Genomic DNA, 25,200 nt, shown 5'->3' on the forward strand with positions numbered 1-25,200 from the left:
TTATGACTACATAATTGTATCTAATAATCCAACTAATTTTAAATACTGTAACAATAACAACAAAAATAATTTTAAAATGTTCCCTTGTTAATTTTATGAACTTACACCAACATTAGCCAGCTGATCTTTGGTGGAGAATCACTGTGGACTAGGAAAGAAGTATGCACTATCATTTCCAAGAGACTTTATGCAATTTTCCTCAGTTCACAAATGTTACAGGTAGATTTTGCATAAGAGCTCCTGGCTCTCAGCAACGTACTCAAACATCTACCCTTACCTGATTATTACACAAGGGGTAAAAAAAGAAAAATTAAAACAGAAGAATCTCAAAATCCCTTCTTGAAGTGAAAGTAAAGGCAAATCATACTTCAGCTGAAGACTACTAGCAAGAATACAGTATCTAGTAGCCCTGCCTCTAAGATACAAAGGCTCAGAGGTCATAAATTGTTCTCTGTAACATGTTTTTCATTCAGGTTTATCCCTTATTGATCACCCACACTTCACTTAGTAAATCAGGAACCTATTGATTACTCACTGGCTCTGACTGACCCAGTGGTAAAAGTGTCATTTCAAATGGCTGGTGCACCTTACAAGCACCATAAACCTGCATGCATCTCCAGGTGCTAAGTACCTTGGGAGAGAGAAGAGTAGAAGACTCACTCAGGGATGATAGTCCTCATCAAGGCATGGACAGAAAGGATGTCTGAGGTATAACTTACGAAATATGCACATTTCTGGTAGATATCACACTTTTCAATGCAAATTTCTAATCACTAGCTTACATGCAGGTCTGTATCAGTGAGATAATAGAATTAGTGAATCCCAGTTTAACAGCAGACTCCTATAGACCCCTACAAACACCACCGCCACTAGGAAGATCAAATCATGGATATGCACAGTACCCAACATAGCAACGGACAGGCTGAACTCTAAAATGTGAAAATATCACTGACAAGTTGCAATGAGGAATTAGTCCTTCTTCCAAAGCTGAATTTTAACAACTCTTCTGAACAGTTAAAAATTACTCTAAAGTAGACTAGAACAGGAAAGGCTGACAGAAAATGCATATTTGTGCATTGCCACAGCCGTCTCTGTGAAGAAGTCTGAGACCAGAACTTTGTGAGATGAAAGATCTGGGCCTAAACTGACAAACTAGAACAGGACTTACACTGTCCTTACTAGGCTTCAATCTCTTCTGCTAGGCCCCTATGCTTTCTTCAATGTTATGGTCATTAAAAAACATGTAAACAAAGTCATAGAATAAACAGTAATGAGGAAATAATTCCCTGGTTTCTTTTGGACTATGACAGGTTGATCACAAGAAAAAAAAACAAAGTTGCAGTGCTTAGTCACAGGTGGATCTGCCAGGCGACCAGAGACTAATGTGAAAACCTAGTTTACAGTCTAGAGATAAATTATAACCTGGGAAGAGAAAAAGGAGAATACACTTAGAGAAACATATCAGGATCCAAAATGTGGCTGTTTCGTTGGCTGCAATATATTCAACTCACACAGCAGTCACTGCCAGGAGTTAGTGAATGAAAAATTACACATGTATAGAAAAAATGGCTTTCAACAATATGAAAAGTCTATTGTGTCTTTTTGACAGTGATAATATTTTTTGTAATCACAAACTAAAGGAATTATTCAGGAAATATGAATTTGTCTTTTGTTTTTAACATAGTACTTATGATTCCCACTTCTGCATGCAGGTCATGCTGGAGAAAAAACAGGCTTTGTTATGCAAAAAGATGAAATTCATGGTAGTCTCTAAGTGTCAGAAGTAATGCTTCCTTTCATTTCTTTTCCACATATTTATTCTATGACTTTATTTACATGTTTTTTAGTGACCAGTAATTGCCTACCCAGGACACCCGTCTCACTTCTACAGTTTGAGATGACTGTGCACTGGAGCTTGCCACTGTTTTACATCTACCACAGGATTTCAACAGAAAATTAAGATTGGCCATACAATCTGTGGGAGACAGCACAGAGCACAAGCAGACACCAGCCCACAAAGAACCTTACTGAACAGCATCAGGCCCCTGAAAACTTCACTATCTGTGAAGTCTAAATTGTAGCATGAAGCCCACTCTTTTAAAATTCAGGATAAAAACCGGCTCCATCTCACAACAAAGGTCTCTGAAAAGGCCATACAGAGCTAAGTGTAATAGTCTGTGGCCTTCTTGGAGGCAGGAGGCACATTGCACACTTGTAGGTGTATGCCTCTCGCTGTAATCTCACACCATGCAGTTTGTCTGCTTACCCTCTTTATTCTAACCCTATCCTTAGAAGAAGCAAAGCACATGGATTATGCAGTGAAAGTGAGAGGCAGTCATTAGTCTATGACTATAAAAACAAGGGATGTTATTATCCTCATGTTAAAGTGAACGTTAATAGAGACTGCCTTTTAACAAAGATACTGCTACTAAAACTCCACACAACCCAGCTGTTGCTGTTGTGATGCTCTATTCAGAGCAAACAAAACAAATGAAAGGCTCTTGCTCTAAGCCCTGAGGTGTTACCTGAGGCTGTTGATGGTGGCTTCACAAAATTAATAGTAAAAGCAGAATTCTTTCTCCTCTTTGACTACAGAGCCAGCTGGGCACCAGTCTAATCTGCACATAACGTGTAAATCAATACAAGTTGCTCATCCTATCTGCACGCAAAGCTCCCACACGCACAAGCAGTTCTTGTTATCACATCCCAGTGTAGATATTCCCGATGCACAGCAGTCTCCTATGCCCTGCAGAGCCTCACAGGAAGGCTTCTAGAGCACATTTTCAGATTCCAAAATTACTAATAGGTCAGCTCACTTCTTAAATCATCCAAATCTCATAGGTCTTCAACAGCAGCAGTCTGTTCCCAGCAAACATTATAATGATGTGGCAATTCCATTCCTAAAAGTCTGCATGCGGCAAATGCAAGTGAACACATTTTCTTCTTGTTTTCTATGTAAGCACTCTAAGTAGAGATGAGGTGATCCTATATATTATACTCCCTATTTTCACACTCAATCACACTGTAACTATGCCAGAAAGACTCCTATTTGCCAGATCTGCTGACTACACAGATTTGAAATAGCAAGTAAAAAAATTCTGAAGCCAAGGGGAATTTATTTTTCACTCTAGAGAATTAGGATTCATCAAAATGGGAACATCAGGCCTCAGTCAACTGCATGTGACACTAAGTTGATAGCTGCTGTTCATTGCATGCCTGTCAGAAGAATTCAGTTATATTCCCAACTGGAATATTAGCCAGGCTTTAGCAAAGGAAGACATGAAAGTGTTCCAGCTAAAGGGAAAAGAGTTAAAAAAAAATAGGAAGACAGATGTCTAAAGCAGTTGACAGCAGGCATTTTCACATAAAGAATATTCCAGGACAATAAAGATGTGTGGATAAGTTGCATAGAATGAACTGGATACTGTCCTGATCAAGCAGGAAAGTATGAAATTGTGGACATCTACTCCTTCGGCTGCCTCAGAAAAGGCCTGACATTGCAGGCAGTCTCTGGATTTCCACATGCTTGGGTAAGAGGCAGAAATACTAGGATCTCTGTGCACAGACACAGAAGTGACAGAACAAGATTTATTTTCACGAGCATATTTCTAGAGATGGAGTTGGAATTTGAGACATTCAAGTCTGTTCAATTTAACAGCACCATCAAATCCAAGGTACGGGGCAACTGGCAGTAAATGAAGAGAAGAAGATCACTCACCCCTCTACATCTTTATCCCATGTTCCAGACAAGATGACAGACTTGCTTCTAAATCAGTTTAAACTCTAGATTTACAGTTAGTATTAACAGAGTACATGCAAAGCAATATTCTTTATTTGTGCTGTTCAAAAGCCTAATACAATTCTTCAAGTCTCCACCTTCAACATCTACCTGCCATTTGAGGTCCACTTTTCCTGTGACCTCCAGTGGGAACATTTAATTGCTTTTCTTCACCCATAATCCTATTTTCAAGGCTAGGCAAGTAATAAATGGCATTAGGGACAATTTATCTTCTACCTTGCTCTCTTATTCTGCCTGCTATTCAAATTAAAGGGAACATTGGTTCTAGGCTCTTCTGAAACTTTTACCCTGCCTCAAGGGAATAACATTCCATCAACCAACAACCTACAACATCTCACCAACAGAATATTGAATAACCAAAATCTAATAAGATATTCAACTTCAGCCTATACAAAATCCTCTTAAGTAGAAGGAGTTCAACAACAAAATTCTGTTCAGACCACTCCGCCCAGAGAGGCAAATAGGCAGAGGGGAAAGAGGGAAGGATCCCTTGAGCTGCCCATGCAAGTCTCTACTTGCTTGCTTTTAGCAGTCTGCATCATGAAATCGAAACCTTAACAGACAAGACATGATTAGCAAACGCTTTGTGCTCTTAAAGGAGAGTAATTATAGGCATGTGAAAAAAGAAGAGATCCCTGAGGTACTCTTCCTTGCATGCCTCCCGAGAGGCAGCAGGGCCATTAAAAATTCCATGATGAAGAGGAAAAACAGTCTGGGAACAGCCAGGAGGCAATACAGCAAATTAATACACCAGCCATCCCTTGGGAGGACTGCAAGAAAGCAGAAAACTCTCCTTGGTTCACAAAATAAAATTATACCACTAATGATAACAATCACCACACACACAAAACTGCTTCTAATGACGGGTGTGAAATTCCCAGTGCTGTGCATACACTTTGAATGAAAGCTCTTCTCATCACAGACATAAATCAAGAAAGGTAGTGTACGATTTATACAGACTTTCAAATAAGACTTCCTAAGGAACCTTCCACATAGGCTTGTCAGTGTCAAAGAGGCGGTTCTTTCTCAACCCTCAGATGCGCTAAGTATTCTGGCCTTCAGCTCTGTCTTAACAAAAGTACTGGGTTACCAGTCTTCCAGATGAACTGCACCAAAATCTACCACTGAGACTAAGAAAACAGTTCCACAGCAGAGAAAAGACTCCACTTGGTAACTATACTCCACTGGACACACTCAGTGATAGCAGAAACTAAGCAGAGAAAGGCGGTTTTGCGTGGCACAGCAGGCATCAGGTTGAAGAAACTGGATGGCCACAATATCAAGACCACTTCTTTTCTATTATGTTTCATATTATTTCAGAGGATTTGCTTCCCACACACACACACATCCCATTCTGGAAAATTTCTGAGTTGAATTTCTTCAGGATGAGGTGCAAGCTGTTAGAAGCTTCCTAAAGCACAAACTACTGAAACTGATTCCATACATGGCAAAAGCAGGAGATGTTAACTGGGGCAATAGCTTATCTGAGCTTACAGAGATCACCTGAACATCCTGTAAGAAAATGGACTACTAACTAGTATGCCTGATACGTAAAAGCTAAAGAACAACTACTATCAAGAAAATGTTTCTCTGAAGGAACAATTTCCTTCTGTGCCCTTAGCAACATCTTTACATAAAGCAAGCTCCTTGTACCAGAGTTCAACCCTTGCCACATACATGGGGTTACAAAACACATTCATTCTTTTCATATTTCTTTCTCCTATAAAGGTTCTTGAGCACATTTCACACTAAAATAGGAACTATTTTCTCAAACTCCAGGCAACAACTGCATCTGGGATGGTACAATTTCTCTGTCAACTCAGTAAAAATTCATCACTGATTACATTTGTCAAGACACCAGTCACCTGTTCATTAGAGGAGGGAACCAAACATATATACTAACTGGTTAGATTGTACCCAGAAAAACCTAGCAAACACAATCTCTCCAGGTTTAGAAATCCCTTGCAGAGAGCTTGGCCTTGGAAAGGGCCTTCACTGACCATCATAAAGGTAGAGATTTTGCCCAGTTTGAATTTGTGAGCAGGATTTGTCCAGCCCACCTTCCTGGAAGACAAACTTCTATAAAGCACCAAGAAAAACACTAGAGGCACAAGTACGGTTATCCTGGCTGAAACTGAAGAGACCATTCGATCTTTTTGCTTCAGAGGCAGAAAACATCCCCAGAGTGGGGCAAAAGCACAGAAAGGAATCAATTTGCTGATGCAAATCTTCTGAATTCTTTTTATGCTCATCCAGTTGAACATTTAAGAGCTGATTTCTTCCTCCCTCCCCTTTTCCAGCTTTAACATGCTGGCTACAGCAGCATGAGGTCATGGTGCGACATCGCAAAATTCCCTGCAGAAGCCAGTGCGAAGAGAGGCTTTGCTGGGTGGGTGCCAAGCTTCCGTTCAGACACATACAACCTTAGTACATTTTTCATGCTCTATTTGCTAATTAACAAGGGAAAGAAAGCCATGAAGCTGAAAGTCCAGACATTTCTTTCAGATTGGGTCCCTGGTACAAGCACATAAGCAGAATTGTGTCCAAAGCAAGGCTTTGTCTACTTGCACAAGGAAAGAGCTCAAGGGCACCTTACCTTTAGATAGTCACCTGCAGCACAGAAACAGGAGTCACCTCTAAGGCCAACACTTGAATTTAATTTAGGATTAGTCAGCAGAAGGTGCCTGAATAGTATATTAACCCAAACTATGCAGACTCAAATGTACCCAACATCTGGCCAGACCAGATCTAAATTTCACCTATTGCTATAGAGGGATATCAAGCCATTGCAGGTCACCTCAGGTGAGTTCTTAATCTGCTCAAAGGGTCTATTTTAGACACCTAGGATACCAAAATGCTTCAACATGTCACCCACATGAGTTTGTCAGCACTTTCCCTCTCATCTTGTTCCAATTTTAATAGTGGGCAATGATACTATGTCCATTTGGACCCATAAAACAGACTTGCAGCAACTCATTACACATTTCAGAACAGACTGCAGTTATTTCTAAAGGAACAGCTCTGCCTGTCATACACTGTTTCATATACTGTAAGTCCTCAGTTTATTGTCACTCTCAAATAAACTGCGTTGCTGCGTTTTATGCTAAGTTTGAACACGGGCTTCCCAGAGAACAGCGTGTTAACCTACAGGTCCATGAGTACTGTTCAGATCGCACAGTACTACTGAAGATATCCAGGAGAGGGAAGTGAGACAACCCCAACAGAGCAAAGCAAGGGAGTTACCTGGCAGTGCAGTGTGCTGGTGAGCATCTTCGGTGGGAAGCATCAGCAAGCACATCCAGAGAGTACAGAGGAGATAATGGATTGAACTGGAAAGTCAAGAGATTTTATTTAAGCAAAGCATTAAAAGAAATAGTGTCCAGATAAAGCTCCTCAGATCTATTTTTTAGCTGTTCATACAGTATAAGGAGACCTTCCTGGCACCTCAAGGGTTGAGACTAGATGAGGACAGACTCTCACTTTGTAGAGAAAAAAGTCACTGTTATGAATTGTGCAAGCACAGAACTTTCCACAGAGCAGCTCCCATATTCCCAAAGGTTGTGTATATCACTGAAACAGCCCTCTAGAAGATTCAGATCCCCCAGGTTAAGTTCACAATGAGCTCCCAATTCATTCCACAGCAAGTGAGTTGCTCCTTCCACTCCCAACCAACCTCACAAACTGTCTTTGCAAACTGCTTAAAACAAATTTTTGAAACAATGCATGGTCAGGCTAATCTAAGATCCTCTGTTAGACATACACTAGACAAATCCTGAGGGCATCAAACCTGCACAAGACGGCTTGCTGTAGAAAATGCAGTGGTCGGGATTTTTAATGATCAGGACAGAAATGGAATAATCTGGTCAATCAATGCATGGAACAAACTTTGCTCAATATATAAGTAGAAGCTTTAGACTGGTAGTCTCTCTGGGGCACCTCCTTTATACTTCCATTCGGCATTTTGTCTTTATTTATAATTCACACCTCAAGCAGGAAATGACTTTCTCTATGCTTTGCGGAGTGCTACACCAACCTCCAGAACACTTTTCTTGTATTACTAGGACTACTGATGCATTTTTAAATAAGGACAAAGGAACAATCCACACCTGTAGCATGACTCATCATACAAGCTATCTGCAACTTCAGAACTCAGTACTAGCCCTTTACCCTCCATCTTTCTGAGAAAGAAGATGCACCACAAAGCTGCTGCTATCAGGGAGCTCCTCCTTAAGTGAGACTGCTCATTTACTGTCAGTGAAGTAACACTGCAACTGCACAGTAGGGAGAATCACCAGGAACCCTCTGTTACTAGAATGGCTGATTCAAGCCCATTTAAGAAAAACAAAAGTTACTTACTTTGGGTCATTTTAAAGCTTATGTAGTTACTCTTATCTTTAGCAATATAAAAGCAATCTTAAAATGTTCTCGTTAATGGAAAATACACAATTGCACAAAGGCTTGAAAATTAATTCTTGCCATACACATATTTTTAGTCACCTGAAAGGTAAAACAAATTTCAGTCCTACTGCTCACCAACCATAAAACAACTCCCATAGGAATATAAAGGAGTGTGTATGGCCAGGAACACTGTTACAACATGACTGCTCAAATGGAAGATTGTTGTTTTTTGCTCTTTGCTACTAAGAACCTGAGCTTTTATATCTTAAGTAAAAAAACCCTCTAACACTGAAGCTAAGAAAGACTTACTGGAGAATATAAAAATGCACACGCAAGAATTTCAGTTACAAGAATGCCTATTTCTCCTGCTTATCACCCCTTACATTTTCCTGTTACAGCTGCTATTTAACTACAGCATTTAAACTCACCAGTTTTTCCCTTCTCTGTGGATGTGACTATCAGGTAGAAGCCTGAGCCAAACAAGGCAAAACAAAGCATTTAAAAAGAGAAAAATGTTCCAATTCTTATGGAATTTTGAGAGGCCAAAGCTCCTTCTGTCAAGAGGTATTTTCCCTCACATTCACTGTCACAAAAGAAGGCCTACACTAACCTGAAACAGGGAGATAAATAAAAGGATTTCCTGAGATATTCAGTTTAAATAGACAATACAATGCCTGAGAAATGGGTTGTGTTCAAAGCCCAGAAGACATCAGGTAACAAAATGAGAAGGGACAGGACTGCCTTACCTCATGTGCACAGGCCACAGTGTGTGGGAAATCAGAAGCCAGCATTGGGCTCTTTCTAGAGAGAAGGAAACCAAGAAAATAAAAAAGGAAGAGCAGAGTCACCTTACCTGGTTACGATCTCTCTTCCCCATGGATGGTAACCAAAAACTGGAAGGAGGCAGAGTCGAAAGGACAGGTGGGAGCAATGCCAAGGAAGGAACATGGGGGGAAAAAAAAGGAGGGTTGGGGGTAAGAAGATAAGGGGAAGGGAAGAACAAAGATAGAGGGAGAAGGAAAAAGATTAAACATCATCAGGAGTCATATTAAAAACAACAAATTTCAGATCCAAAGAAGAAAATAAGGTATCAACAGCTGGTGAAGGCTGGTCCCACTGTGCTACAGTCAAGATGTGCGATCCTTACCTACCCATTCCCCCGAACAGCATTAGGGAGATGCCAAAGGATAGGCACCATGACTATTTCCAGCGCTGACTACAATTTAAATACACTAACTGGGGAAAGAGACAGAACATCAAGGAAAGAAAAAGTAATTTCACAGCTTCCTTGTCAGCATCATTTCTGCAGTCTAGGTATGCACCCATAGTGTGGCTCCACAAAGCAGCATTTTTAAAAATGAACGTATGGGGCTCAGTCCTCTCTTAATGTCCAAAAGATCTGCAGTTACTGCAATGGCACATTATAAGGGAGAAGGAAAGAAAAAGCTGACTGCAAAAAAAAAGGGGCATATGAGTAGTGTCCACACACTGGGGCAGCCTTATATAAACATACATATAAAACAAAGGGGAAGTCAGCAATTTTGAGTAAGAAAACAGAGAAGCCATCAGTAGAATCCTGTATCCCATTCCACAGGTTATGCTTAAGTGTCCACCCAGCTTTTCGTGTCCTTCAGCCCCAGAATGGAAGAGGACCCTATAGTTCTTCCTCCCCTCCCAGAGTTCTATACAACAGTTGTTAAGGGCCTTACTCTTTCTGGCGCGGATCACTAACAATATGACCTAGCCTCTCGGTGCCCAGAGTGCTCATGGAGGTCTCCTGAAACACAAAGACAGGTAAAAGGTTGCAAACTCTCACACAGTGAGCAGAGAATAGCTTGCTGCTGCCAGTAAGAACAAATCTTACTCCCCTGGGTCACATCCTTTCCTTACCAGCTCACTCTCAGCTAAACATGTTCACTCCTTCCTTTTAGAACTTCACCTGAGATGATTTAACTAATAAGAATGGCAGAAAATAATTCAATTTTATTTATGAGGTTTGGTTTTTATTTTTAGTTATGATAATTGCTTACAGAGGAATACGCCAGGGACTGGACTAGTACAAAGTATGCAGCACAAGGATGCATGAGAGCCCAGGAAATGGCTACGAAGTGCTTCTTTCCACGTTACTGGGGTCAGTCGGCCAGAAACCAGCTAAGATAGGACACTACACTGTTCCAATAACAGTGGGGATTCACCAACCACCAATGAATAAAATAAGGAGTGAAAGCATGATGCTTTTGTCCTTTCTGAAAGCAGCAATTCAGCAGCAGAACCTCTAGCAACTCAAGAAAAGGTAGGTCCTAGGAGAAAGGACTTGCTCTGGGAGCAGGTTACTTCCTGCAAGACGCCGCCCTGTGTATGTGCTTGATGCTGGCATACACACACACACAGCCTGAAGCACCAGTTGTTCACATCTGCATAGCAACTGCCTCCAAGAAAGAAGTATACTTTTCAGCAAGGGGCTGAAGATGAGGGCAAAAGTCTTTCACAGGTAAGGTTCTTTTGTGCCAGGTACATGGGCCAAAAACACTCAAAGTTTGGGGGCAGTTGTAGCAGCAGGGGTGAAAGATGGGCTATTTGTTACAGCAGGAAAATTATTAACTTAAAGTGCCATAATGTTTAAATTTACGGTTTATTACTGTGTAAATTACAAGCCGTACTTTTGGTAATTAGCAGCTCGCTAGCGGGGAGCTCTGAATGAAACTCATTATTTATGATTACAATTTCGAGAGAGATGGGGAAGGGGGAGCAGTGACCTCCGCTGCAAATGACAAAGATCCCTTTAAGGTGATGAAGATGAATTAAACAAGTAAATATTATCCTTCTCATTTGGATCATTAGAGGTGTGCCGCCAGGCCCAGTCACTTGCAGGTGGCCTGAGGAACCCTTCCTAAAGTCAGTTTCTTGCCAGCTGAGGATTCATATTTTGAATGCCGGTTACAATTAAGCAAGGTGAGTGGAAGAAAGAAGGGGCAAACAAAGATCTTTCAAGTATGACTGAACAGAAGGCAGCTGTCGCACTCCTCTGGACTCCAGGCCCCTCTAAGACACCTTGTTAGCAGACTATAGCCAGCCAGCTCAGAACTTATGCCAATGTTTTCAAAAGCACAGAGCACATCATAACAAAAAAAAAGCCAAGCACAGCCACCACCTTCCTTCTCAAAATCATCTTTTACAACAAACAGCAGCACTCATCACTCCATGATGCAGACCCAACCAGGTGTATCCCTCACTTTTAGACAGACATCTGCAAAGTATTGTTTGTTCTTTTAGAAAAAGGACTGATATTTTGTTTGGTGTTTGCCCTACATGTAATAAAACTAGTCCATGGTTTTTGTCAGCTTCGTCTGCATTTACTGCATATACCTTTTTATTCTCCTGTCTTCCCACTAAAAATGCAACTGCTAAAACCACCTTCCTTTGCTGCCATTCATATCAGTCTTCTTCCCCATATAAAATTTGGCCTTCCTTCACCTTTGAGCCACCTCTCTGCCCTTGTAGCCTCAGATGAGCATGCATAAGTCTCATGCCATCACCATTTTCCTCTACATTCTGTCTAAATCTTCTTGATATTTATGCTCCCTGTCATTCTTCTTCAGGCCTCCTTTCATACTGCTTTTAGCGCTGATCAGCTGTCTTTGCCACTCCAAACATGCCTTAAAATCCACTTAGTCTCTCAATCATCTTCTGACAGTCAAAGCAGTTAAACAAATCAAACAATACATGAAACAAAAAATATACAGGACCACTTTCCACAGAAAACAATTTACATGGTATCTTAGAATAGTACTTCAGGACTGATCAGAATCTCAAATACAAAATTACCATCTTCCAAAAGGGCATACCTTGCCAACCAGCCTCCTCCGACCTTTACGGAGACAACGGGCAGCAGCTCCTGGAAGGCGATTCAGGCGAGCATGAAATCCTGAAAACCAAATGCAGAAAAACTGAGCAATGAACACAGAAGATTCTTCCTAACAAAACCATCAGGAAAACCCCTTAGTTCAGTAATCAAATCAGATCCTCAGTCTCTTTGTTTTTCAGTCTCGAAGATGTAGATACGCCAATTTTTTCACAAATCAAATAAAATCCTTAGTTTTAGAAAAAGGAAGACTGCCAGCAGGCAGCTGGTATGACTATTTCAGTAAACTCTCCAATAGTGCAGCTTTTTCTTAACTGGATCTTAAAAAAACAAAACAGATCACCAATACCAATTTAAATGCAACACCTACAAACAGAATCTACCCTTGCCATCACATCAAAAGTTCTCAAACACATATGGACCTCACCTCTCTGAGCCGGCCGTGAGGGCAAAAGGAAGGTGGAAACAGAGAGCTTGTCCAGGCCTGAGTCAATCCTCTCCACTTCAGATCGGTGATCAGCTCCCCACTTGGGAAGAAGGTTGGGGACAGTGAATCCTGGAACACATTCTCCTTCATAAAACCAATCACTTTGCTCATCATCTCCTAAAGAAACAGGATGGAATTAGCCACAAATAACATCACTGTCTCCTCTGACAGCCCCTCAAAATACAAGTAGGCATATCTGAATGTGAAACAGCTGAAGTCTCATTAGGAATTCCTTCTTGAAGAGCCGTATATTTGTATTCTGTTTCAATGATCCTCTGTAACTATGGGGCCTCACTAAATGCTTTAAACTATCCAACTCATCAGTCTACAGAATTTCCCTGTAGAACAAAGACTCTTTATAGACCTGCCTAGGGCAGGTTTAGCGCTCTGTTGCTACTGCATCTCATCAACCTTAGTTCAGTGTTGTGTGATGTCTTATGCAGAACTCTTTCTCTGAAGTAATTACTGTGACACCAGTAGAGGCCAACCATTTGGCACATGTTATAGGCTGTCACAGGAGAGACTTCACAAGAGGGGAAGACCAGGCTCACAGAGTAAGCAAAAGAAACATACTGATGAGAAAGACCCCTAGTCTCCTAAGACAGCAGCTAAGACAAAAACACATAACTATGAGAAACGGTCACTGGGTGACCATGCTGTGAGTTGCTCTCAATGAAAATTTCTTAGAATCTCTCAGAACTACAAATGCTCTGCAAAACGAAAGCAGCAGCAACAGAAGTCATGACCAAAGTCTCCATGGAGCTGGGTCACTGCAGTTAATGCAGTTACAGTCTAAAACTGAACTGCATCAGACACTGTTCATAGTAAATCTGTCTGGCCAGAAATTCCCTGAGAGCAGTAGCACATGAGCAGTATATGAAAAAAAAGCAGGAGGAGGGCAAGGAACCTGACACACATAGCATTTCTGTGGCCCAACTCACAAACAGTCCCATGTAATTGCAAGGTTCTTCATCTTGCCTTAAAAAACTAACACACCTACCCTAGGGAAAACTCTCATTTGCCTACCATTAAGCCTTAACTCAAGCATCCCCACTTACTCTTCTTTCCTCACTGAGTTACATTATTCCTGACCAAAGTCCATTATGCCTACCCACACACCTTGCTGGGGAAAAAAAAAGAAAAAAAATGGTACAAGAAAGCAAAAACTCATCTAGTGAGAATGCTGCAATCTTGCACATAACTGAAGGAGCAACACATAAAACCAGCTCCAATCAGCAACAGGTAGGACAGCCAGAACACTTTATCCCAAAGCTCTGACATTGTTTTTTTCTGTCATGTATCAAGTTAACCTAACAGTTACATCTTAAAATATAAACATCCCATCTCCACTTCATAGTAAATTAAAAGTAAGTAATGTTGGATAGTTCTTCTAAGAGATCATAATTTGTGCAAAATTACTCCTAGAAATTTGGGTCTATGAGCATAGTGCCCTGTCATACCTCAAATCACTATTTTCACAAGACGAACTTTAACAATCAGCATCATACGCTAACACTCCATTAATTTTCACTGTGAGAGATCCCAATGCATGTAACAAATATAAAACCAAATAAACCCCACCTTACAATCAAATTATGAACTAGGATCATTCTCTGCTCACAGAAGTGTGCTGGTATGTGCAATTGCAAAGATGATTTATTTAATTAGCAACAGCAAAAATATTACATGATGTAATCTCAAAAGAAGAAGGGAAAAAAACTACATTTATTTAAGAATGCTGCCATCTTAAATTTCCCATTATTCAGCTTGGAATTGTGCTGGAAAACTATTTCTAAGGTGATGATCTGTGACAAAAAAAAAAATTGTGTTCTCTCTGTCTCACTGACACAGAGTTGTTTTTTTATTTACTTTATGACTAGGAATTGTCAAGATAGAAAAAAGGGAAAAGGAGATATTTTTTATTTAGTCTGAAAGTGCAACAATATTTTTAACCCTTTTAACATAACTGTAAGCTAAAACATCTTGGCCAGAAAGTTATCACAGTATAAACTGAACAGGGAGAGACCTGACAACGAGGATGTCAAACCTTTTCTAGTACCTAGACAGGGAAGGCTGTAATTGGACTTCATTAATTTATCTAAGTCATATTTCTACATGTTCCTGTATATTGAGCATCCTACTTCTAGTTGCAGCCAAAAATTAATGTCTAAAACAGGGTATAAAATCAGGGCAAGTATATAGGGCAAGCATACAGACAAGTATATATATATACACTACACAGTCTCCATCAATCTTGTATCAGGTGATGAAGTAAAACACTTCAGTCACCACTCTGCTTCATCATCTGATATACAAGTGCTCGCTAATTTCAGCTCCCTGTGAACAGTCATCAGTAAAAAGAGAGGGCAAAAGATTCTACTTTTCTGTTGCCTTTGAAGAATTGGAGTCTGGAAACAGTTACTTTTCAGCAAAGGTCAAAGCTGATATTTGAAATCCCTACTCTTAAGGAAAGTATTATACTCACCTAAGATCACAACAGATTGGTCCTACAGCCTAAAATATTATCAGAAAACACATAAGCATGTTTGCTATCATCGTGTTGCCTCACACAGGTACCTGGGCCAGTAACAAGCTGGTGGAAGCAGCATTTATTATTGAGCTACTGATGCTACTTCCTTTAGCACTCACATTCCCAGAAGAGAGCTCATCCAAATGTTAGCTTGTGAAATGTGACAGAATCAGAGTGCACAAAATTGCAGGTCTCCAGGGTCACATTCCACATGCTCCAAATGTAATAGTCCTCAGTGCCTATGTGCCTCCTAGAACCCATTTCACACTTACTTCTGCCATATCCCCCATCAACTGGACACTGTTCTGTTGGTTGATAAATAAAACCAGATTGCACTTCACACTCAAAACTCCTAAGAAACCACTTCTTCAACAGACATTGAAAATACCATGATCAATTAATGCACACACGAGCAAGGGAGGAACACATATTTAAAGACATAAAACCTATCATGTATTACCATCATCTTCCTAGCACAGTCTATTAGGTGACTTTTCAGTATTAAGTAACTTTTTTCCCCATCTTCTCTTCCTGCCCATAGAGAAAACAAGTAGCAGATTCAGGCACTAATGGTATGTAGGCAACACCTAAAACACCTCTAGAAACAAATCATAAGCTGTGCTTTTTCCTTATGAAGAGCTCTCAAATTCCTCTTGTATGTCTGTGCCTTTCCACAGTAATAGCTTCTTATATTGCAAATATTATGGATCTGATACACAAAGTATTTCAGCAGGAAAAGTGTAGTGTTATGAAAATCATACATTTGTAGCCCTCATCTCATTTCTTAACTTCTAGCCACTCCCTGCCACTGGTTTTTCTCGCACACTTCCCTCTCTGTGCTCTTGCATGTCAAAGAAATGTAGATCTTCTTTGCATTTGTAAAGAAAGTAAGAAACTCCCCAGCAGCACATGAGGAAAATCACAGGACACTTGTGTCATAGGTTAGCAAGCATAGTCCCGGAAGGGACGTCCTTGCTAAGGGGTGCTTACAGTTTCCTCTGGGAACTGATAGAACCTATCAGCTGGCCAGTTTGAATATGGACAATTCTCTAAGCCACTTAAAGTTGTGACCACCTCTGTGATCCACATTTAAGAATAGGCAAACTCCCCCTCCAAGCTCTCTCTCGTTTCCAGCGCTGGGACAGGTGGCTGCGGGCCCCGTGTGGGGGCCAGCGGGCCCGGCCAGGCCCTGCTCGGGCCAGGCCGGGCCGGGCCACGGCCATCCTGAAGCCATGGACCTGTTCCAGCCGTGGAACCCCCCCCCCACTGCCTTGCCGTGGGCAGCCGGAGCGGCTCGGCTCTCCCCCCTCTCCACTGCGATAAGAAACATTCAACATTCCAGCTGCAAAGCTGCAAGGCCGAGGTGAGAGTAACCCTTTTATTGTTGTGAAGAGCTGAAAACCTGAGGGAAGAGAGAGAGGAGATGCTTAAAGCTGAAATTCTGTTGTGAAGCTATGATATATCAGAGTATCCATTGTAATTTCATGAAGATATGGGGGGTGGAGTGTTCAACTCGTAAGCAAAAGCACCTGCGCTGAGATAGGCAGATGCTGACGCAGCTGTAATTTCATGAGAAGTTTGGACAGGGAGAGATGAACCAGATGAGGACTTTTGCTCCAAATGGGAAAGGAGAAAACCTCAGTCCCTAGAGATGCTCCCAGAGATAGTCCTAAAGATGAAGATGATGAAGACCCTTTGCTCCCAGGGAAGGAGAAGGGCCTCTGTTTTTGTTTCTGAACGGCTCAACCTTAAAATTGTACCCCAAAAAACTTCAAGAGTGGACCCTCGAAAGCAGTTGCGGGAAAAGCTGCAAGTCGAGGGAAAGGACTCACACGCAGGCAGAGAGACTCCTCTTCCTGAATGGACTGAACGGTATTTGGAAGTGGGCAGCTGTCTCGTTGTGATACTGTTTTCATAGCATGAGCAAGAAGAGACTTCTCTTTCTAAATGGACTGAACAAGGTTATTATGGAAGTGGTAAACAGACTGAACATCTTAAGGGTTGTCTTTGAACATTGTCAGTGGGAGAAGGGAGGAAGGTGGGGGGACGAGGAGAGTTCTGAAGGTGTGGTATAATTTTTTTTTTTTCCCTGTTTTAGGTCTGTTAATAAACTTCTTTATATTCTTTCAAGTTTGGTGCCTGCTTTGCATTTCTCCTAATTCTTATCTCACAGCAGATAAACAGTAATGAGTATTTTGGACCAAACCACTACACTAAATTGGTGTTTCCGCCCGGTTACAAACCGAACCCGCGACAACTTGTTACCTTGACGGCCTTCATCATTGGTGAACAGGCCAGTATCACTGCTGCTGCATACACTGCTGGTTTCACTGGAACAAAAACAGAGAAAAAAACATGGCTACTATTGCAACGGGCACAAAACAAAAACCACTCTACTACAGTTTACTGGCTTCTCCAAGACCAAAGTGCTTTACATGTCTCACAAAAATTGCATTTCAGATACATGACTGGCTCTGGAACAGAACATAACTGCTTTCTACTAAAACCTACCAATGCTGCATTACTTGAAAAAGAGTAGAATCCTGTATCTAGTTTAGTTCTAAGTTATCAAGAAGTAATTAATAAAATGGCATTTGCCTCGGGTACTAGAATTAATAACCTAACTCTGACATCATCTGGAATACTCACCAGGAAATTAAGAGCAGTTAAAAACTCTGTCCTTGGGTCACTTAACAGCTACTGAAAACCCTCTGAAGTTTTCTACTTCAGATTCCTTTCCCTCAAAAATGTTACACTGTCACACACACAGCCCCCCCCAGCAACTTCTATTTTATATGGAGTAAAGAGCAGCTGCGACATTTACAAGGCTCCAGCTAAATACCTTAGCACAGCATGACTTGCTGCTGCTGAATGCAACCTTGTTATAGCATGTTTTGCATTTGCTGAAGCAGTTAAGAGATTTAATTCTTGAACAAAAGAATAAAGCTAGAAATTAATGTGTAGAAAGCCATTAATTGACTGCAAAACTGGATGAATACTTGTAGGAGTACATGCTCATGTCAGTCCCAAGCATCTGAAGGCTTTAATGCTGACACGAAATCATCCCTTGGACACTTCAGGCAATACTTCCTCCGATTTAGCTGAGAGATTACTAGGACAAGCAGAAACCACTTACTGTCTACTCCCTGAGCACTAAGACCTAGATGCGAACATCAGGTGTAAGTCAGCACTAGACTCAGCCTCCAGTCAGGGAATGCTGTTTGAAAGTATCTCTTGATGCCTCTTTTCCAAGGAAATTGGATCACACTAGAGACCAGTATCAACTGGAAACACCTTGATTTAAAAGGCTGAATGATGAGGGACCACAAAGTATGTCACTCCAAAGAACTGCAGGCACAGAATAAAACCCTATTTTGTGAGTACATTATTGCTCTTAGAAAATGCACTCTAAAGTACAGCCAAGTCAACTTATCATGCTGGATATCTAAAACTCTGCATCTTCATCACTGTATAATGGATGAACAATCTGTACATCATTCTCACATTTCAGCATGTAAGTTAATATCAAATTCCAAATTAATCTGTTATAAAGCTTGGCCATGCATTCACCCTCCCACATATACACCACAGCAATTAAAGGCCAAGGACTGAGAACCATGAATTAATCGTTTCATCCCAAGCTCTCCTAACAACTCACTATTTGACCCTGGGCCGATCTCTTAGTGTGCCTGCTTTCTCTTTTGATAGCATGGATAAACAATCCTCACAAGCTGCAGATGCAAGGACCGAGTAACTGCTTCATAAGGGTTTTAGCATCCTCAGAGGAAAGGTGCCCGAGAAAGAGAAAAGCATTGACAAGATTCCAGGTCATATAAATAGTACTTTAAGCAGGCTGTTGAGATGCTCTTTAGTTCCTTATAGATATGCATCACTCCAGTGCTCTACCAGAACAAACTTTCAGGGATCTCACCCTCTTCACCACCCCTTTTACACTGCAGGGCTGAACACAAACTAGACTCCGATGCAGGCCTTTCTGCAGGTCCAGTAAGCACTGATTAATGACCTCCACTTGCAAAGGCGGCTACTTACCTTAACCATGAAATAATGAATGCTATTGATCCGACAAGCTACTGCTATAGAGTGTTATTGATCACCCAATCTTTGGTTAAAATGGTCCTCATTTAGCAATTTCACTGTCGCAAACACCTGGAGCAAAGCATGCTTATAATTAAATAGTTTGCGGGAGTTAAAGTGAGAGGTGATGGACAGAGATCTCAGGTTTCCCCCATTTATTCTTTTGCCTGAGCTATTGTTTGTGTCAGGAGGGATATTGATTTTCTATAAAAATAAGAAAACAAGAGGCACCGAGGGGCTGCAGAAGGTCAGGCTGGGCTGGAGAAGGAGGGGAAGCTGAACACTCTGTCTTTGTCATTTGCCTTCCAAGAGAGGGGATTTTTTTTTTTTTTTTATGGAGAGACTGGCCTCCAATTCATCAGCTTAGGCAGACTCATGAATGCAACGGCAGGCTGTCATTGAAGCAGCTCCCTTCCAAAGGGTGAAGTAACTTAACTGCACACTCAGGATGAGCGATGGTCACATTCTCAGGCCAGAATATTGTACTGGTTTTGGCTTGCATAGAGTTAAATTTTTCTCACAGTAGCAGTATTTTTCTCACAGTAGTATGGTTCTATGTTTTGGATTTGTGATCAGTGTTGATAACACAGGGATGTTTTAGTTACTGCTGAGCAGCACTTACACACAGTGCCAAGGCTGTCTCTGTTGCTCACACTGCCCTGCCAGTGAGCAGGCTGGGGGTGCACAAGAAGCTGGGAGGGTACACAGCTGGACAGCTGACCCTGACTGACCCCAGCAATATCCTTCATCATATAATGCCATGCTTATCAATAAAAGCTGGGAAAAAGAAGCACGAAGCCAGGGACATTTGGAGTTGTGGTGTTTGTCCTCCCAAATAATGTTACAAATGATGGAATGCTGCATTCCTGAAGATGGCTGAACATCTGCCTGCTGATAGGAAGTACTGAATTTTTATTTTGCTTTGCTTGCATACATAGCTTTTGCTTTACCTACTAAACCAACTTTACCTCAAGCTTAGAGCTTTCTTACTTTTATTCCTCCATTTTCCTCCCTCATCCCTGTGTGGGAGTGAGCAGGCAGCTGTGTGGAGCTGAGCTGCCTATCTGGGTTAAACCACAACAAACACATCACCATTAAGCCAGTGAAATCTCATGGCATTGGTGGGTCAGTAGAATTCCAGGTTTGAAAAAGTCACATTACGAGTTTTGGTACTTGAAAACAGGTGAGACCCACTGCATATCTTTCACAAGTAAACACACCACTCAAAGTGATATTTTAGACAGCATTTGTACTATGGTTTGTTCTGCCCACAAACCAAACCCAGACCATTCTGGAAGTACTCAGCTTAGACCAACAAGAGAAAGAACTTCAACACTCAATATATAATTTGCCTTTGTTTTATTATGGCTGCAGGGAATCTCAAAACATTTAGGGACAGAAAGGCATGTTACTTCTAACAGTCTTAGCAGTTAATTGTCACCCTTGTACAAATACACAAATGACTGCTTAAACTAAAACCACGTGTTTCCTCTGTTGTTTCCACAATTATTTATAGATCGGGCACTGGGTCACATAATTACCCATTTAAGAACCATCATCATTCATGTTGCTGCACATCCATCCTTCTCTCAATTTATGTTCACCTTTTGCCATGTTTGGCAAACAATTTCAAAGATTTCATTTCATGCACACCTTGAATCACAATACTGCAGCTCATCTTCCTCCAGGAAAAAACTGGGCATAGTCGCACAAACAAACTATAAAAAAAACTATCTCCTCATTAAGAATCCATATCCAAGATTTTCTCAGTGAATGGGAGTTTATCAACTGAATACAGTAGGTTTTTGACCTGACTTAGGACAAGAAGCCTTCTAGAAAGTAGAGAAAATACTGGATATTTTGGCATTTACAGATTCATTCCTGCATAACAAACCAAAGCAAGTGTCAGTGGAGGGGAGGAAAAAGACGGTTTAAAAAAAATCCATTCTGAATATACAACTTAGTTTGCTTGAAAACCCATTTCGTTTTGTGACATTCCCTACTGCTAGAGGAGTGAACAGTAGTGGAACCAGTTCAGTATGAAAGTTTTGTAAATCACCAGATCACCACAGATTGCTTCCAAGTCCCACAAGCAGCATCAGTCACCTTTCTTCCCATCAGCTCTCCACACCATTTGCTCTCCTAGATATCCAATTTTCTTCTCCCTTTCTCAGGATATGCCCTTGTCATACATCCGTGCAAAGTACTTCTCTTACTGTACCAGAAAATACAGCTAGAACACAGTGGGAGTGAGGCAAACACAATTTCACTGTGCTGCTAGCAGCAAAGTGCTATATTTAGAGCAGTGGAGACCAAAGCATGATCCTCCACTGCTGCGAGGAATACTCCACAGTGAAGAGGGCTGTATGTATTCCTCCCTCCAACGGAGGCCCTCCCTAATGAGTCATAGCACAGATCACACATGTGGTGTTGGAGAGGTCAAATATTCCAAGTGCTAGCTTTCCAGAGAGAATCCCAAGGACTTGGCAGCAGATGGTAAGTGTCATTTGATGCATATACTTGCACAATAATTAGTCTGAGAGCAAGGGACAACTGAGACAGAACAAAGCCATCTCCCAGCATGGTCCTGAAGTAACAGTCTGGACACAGCTCTTTATTTACTCTTTCCAAGGCTGGCACAAACAAAGGCTGGATGAAAGCCTGGTGGTTTAAGTTCAAGTTGGACTTGATGGAACAGACTCTGACTGGTGTTAAAAAAAACAACTCAAGGAACACTGTCCATCACTGCCACATCTAGCAAGGGTATCTCTCAGTCCATCACCACTGACATGCAACATTCAGGAGCTACTTAGCACACTTCTTTTCCTGGACTATTAGCAAACAGCTCTGAGAAGATAAAACTGCTTTAACAACTAGTAACAAAAAGTTTCCATCCACAAGTTTCTTGTAAAGCCCCACTTCCCACCCACCTTTTATCAACAACAGCCACTCTTAAAAGAAAAAATTGACCACACTGTAACAGTTGCATGCTATAAATCACAACTGACACAGTAAAAATGCCATAGTGGTTCCATGGACCCAGGACAGCGAGGACTTACGATAACCTAAGCTTTTCACAGAGTCCCAAGAAACACCACTGAGAATTTTGCACTTCCAGCTATCATCCACAAAGCCGTAATAGTGAAGTGCCACCTGTCCACTCTGACAAACTGCAGGAGCTAGACTGTCACAACACTTAAATGAAACTCAACATATGAACAATCATACTGTATCAAAGAGTTAGACTTTCCAAATCAACTGTCCTCTGATAGTGACTAATACAGTTAATGCTTGAGAACAGAACATGAGAACACAACAAATGCAGACTCTTCTGTATATTCCTCTAGCTTTTAGAAGTCAGCAATTTAAGGACTTCCCTGAGTGGGATCTTTCATCTGGTCTGTAATGTTTAACAGCCCTTGATATATCTATGCTCCACAGCTCCCTTTTGAAAGTATTTAAATTTTGACCTCTAAAATGTCCTGCAGTAGAGTTCCAAACCTCATGTTTCATGGAAAAGAATACATTTTGTTTGTTTGTTTTAAATGCCTCTCCTCAATGTCTGCTGTTCTCGCACAATGATAATTAGAAAATAAGCAATCACATTTGCTTTCTGTATGCCATTCATTAAGAAATCTCCTCCATTTGATTCTTAGCAGTTGCCTCTTTTCTAATCTGAAAAATCTCTTTGGACAGAAGCAGTTTTATGACCCCAGACCTTCAACAGAGAGAATAAGTCACACTTGGGGAAAAAATTCCCAAGGGCAACACAGATTCAGAGCATGACATTTAAATGCCTCATTTTAATCCCTTTTATGCAATTCTGCCACAAATTCATCAAAGTTCTCCAAAACTGGACACCAAAACATCAGACTCCACTGTTTGTGCAGGCTTATACTGTAAGTAACATAACTTCCCCTCAACCTCTTCATCATCTCACCACATTCCCCCCATAGCTAGGCTTTCAGGATCATCAAGAGCAGAGATGTATAACTGCAAGCAAGGTCAGACTGAAGTTCACAAAGTACCTGCACAGAGGGCTAGCAGTAATGATGGGAGACCTGATCCGCTATCTACTACTACTTATAGTAAACGCTGAAAACAAAAAACTGAGATCAGTTCGTATCACTCACGCAACACAAGTGCCAGCTGTGGGTTTACTCTCCAAACCATAGGCCATAAGCATGCCACGTGGTAGCCGCAAGGCCACAGACATTTCAGAGGACACCTTGTGTAACAGGAGCCAGAAACCTACCAGCTTGCCAACTTTTCAAGGAAGCGTTCTGGGTCATCATACGGTACTGACAGGAAAGACTTGGGAAAAAATCTACAGTTTAGAAGCAGCTATTTCTCATCTTCAAAAAGAGAGCAGCACTGAATAATTTTAAGAACTTCAAAAAGCAAGGCACAGCATTTACAAGCAGCTGCAAGCAAGGCGGCCATCTGACTAGCACAGGGAAGAAACCGAGATCTCACCATTCCGACATGTTTTCATCTGAGCCCTGTTTCTGATCATCAGCTTCACACTCCATCCGCTCCTTCCTTCCCCCTTTGCTGAGGAAGGGCCTGTTCTCTCCTGACTCGCAAAGGCCATGACTGGAAGATGTCCAAGGGGCATTCTCTTTCCAGCGTGAAAGACGCTGTTTCTTGGCTGACTTGAACCTGCAGCCCCTCTCGTAGTTCCACTCTGACACCCTGAGCTTTTGCTGGAGACTGGCAGCCACCTCTGATGTCACACGTTTGACTTTCCGTCGACGCCTGAGAGGTCGACAAGGTGCATTCTCTGTAAAGGAGTCTGACTCATGCCACAAGTGTTGCTTGCTCCTCAGGGTGGCACTAAGAGCAGGGTGTCGTTTGACCACTGCCGTGTCATCAGAGTCACTGAAATTACCCGTCAGCACCTCACGGCAATCCTTGACAGCTTCGTCCAAGCTCGACTCTGAGGCCTCGCTGTAGCAGCAGGCATGTTCGGCCTGATGTGTGAAGTCTGAGCGTCGTTTACGACCCCGTCTCTTGCGAAGCTGACGCCGCTGCTGCCGTGGGCTTAGGGCCATCTCTTCCCATAGCTCATCCAGTTTGTTTTGTTCTGAAGTCTGCTCTAAAGCTGAGGCCAAGTCATGCACCAGTTCATCCATTGGCAATACCTACTAAAAATGACAATAAACAATTAACACCAGACATAAATACTCCTACCAACACATCACTGGACTATAATATGCTATAGCCTTTGTAACATTAACCGAGTTAGACACTTACTTTGGAGTTACCTGGGAGGACCCAATGCAGGACAACTGCCACTTCCTGGGCTAACACTCACTTCTTCTTTTTGTAAGGGTTAAATCCCTCTTCTAGCCATGGTGGCATAGATCTCACTACTGCAGCAGCTGGGTCAAGTGCTCTGTGTCTGAAAAGGCCTTAAGGTTGCATCTTTTGTGTTGAAGTAGCATGCTCAATTACACATCCCAAAGGATATGGAAGCCTGGAACTAGTTTTTGCTAGCCGGCATCAGTAAGCCACAGAGAAGGGTTAGCCTGCTTGATAAACAGATTGAGTCTTCCAAAAAGTAGACAAGCAGCAAAGCTGGGAGTAAAAGAGATGCTAAAACAGGTAGTTTGCAAGCAAGCATCGCTTCAGGAGCAAAATAAGGCGCGCGGGACCCTGGGCTCCTTAGAACAGGGTGTAGGAGACCAAGCCCCAACTCCTACTGCCGAAAAATACCACCCCTACACCTCAGGGCTGTCAGTGTGCCAAACCCAAAGTCTTGGTCAAATCCCCCACCTCACAACACCCCTCTCTCCCTACCTGTGCCTTGCAGGCGTGGGATTTCTCTCCCCACCGGGCTCAGAAACACCCGCACCCCCATCCCGGTGAACTACCCACTGCGGCAGGCCGCCTCCCTTAGTCCTTAGCGACCCGGCCGCACCGACTCTCTCCTCTGAGAAGACGCCGCTGCTTCTGCCCGACGCGCCCCAGCTTCACCGGGAAAACCTGCCCTCACCGTCCCGGACGCGCCGCCTCCCGCCGGGCCT

General features: G+C 41.9%; 1 protein-coding gene across 13 annotated transcripts in view; it reads right to left on the reverse strand.

Moving 5' to 3' along the window:
• The window catches only part of GPATCH2L (G-patch domain containing 2 like), a 65,393-nt gene that overhangs the window by 22,198 nt on the left and 17,995 nt on the right, over positions 1 to 25,200 (reverse strand). For 3 of the 13 annotated variants that reach the window (XM_019293891.3, XM_019293888.3, XM_019293898.3), the window contains exons 1-7: positions 24,428 to 24,959; positions 23,648 to 24,318; positions 17,342 to 17,406; positions 12,487 to 12,663; positions 12,043 to 12,122; positions 9,907 to 9,974; positions 9,051 to 9,090 (exon numbers count right to left, since the gene is read on the reverse strand). In XM_019293891.3, the coding sequence (XP_019149436.1) occupies positions 9,051 to 9,090; positions 9,907 to 9,974; positions 12,043 to 12,122; positions 12,487 to 12,663; positions 17,342 to 17,406; positions 23,648 to 24,306 (1,089 nt within the window). In that variant the 5' untranslated portion in view covers positions 24,307 to 24,318; positions 24,428 to 24,959. The other 10 variants (XM_010393137.4, XM_019293886.3, XM_019293845.3 and 7 more) reach the window with 8 other exon arrangements.

This window comes from Corvus cornix, chromosome 5, assembly GCF_000738735.6.
Source record: "Corvus cornix cornix isolate S_Up_H32 chromosome 5, ASM73873v5, whole genome shotgun sequence".
NCBI lineage: Eukaryota > Metazoa > Chordata > Aves > Passeriformes > Corvidae > Corvus > Corvus cornix.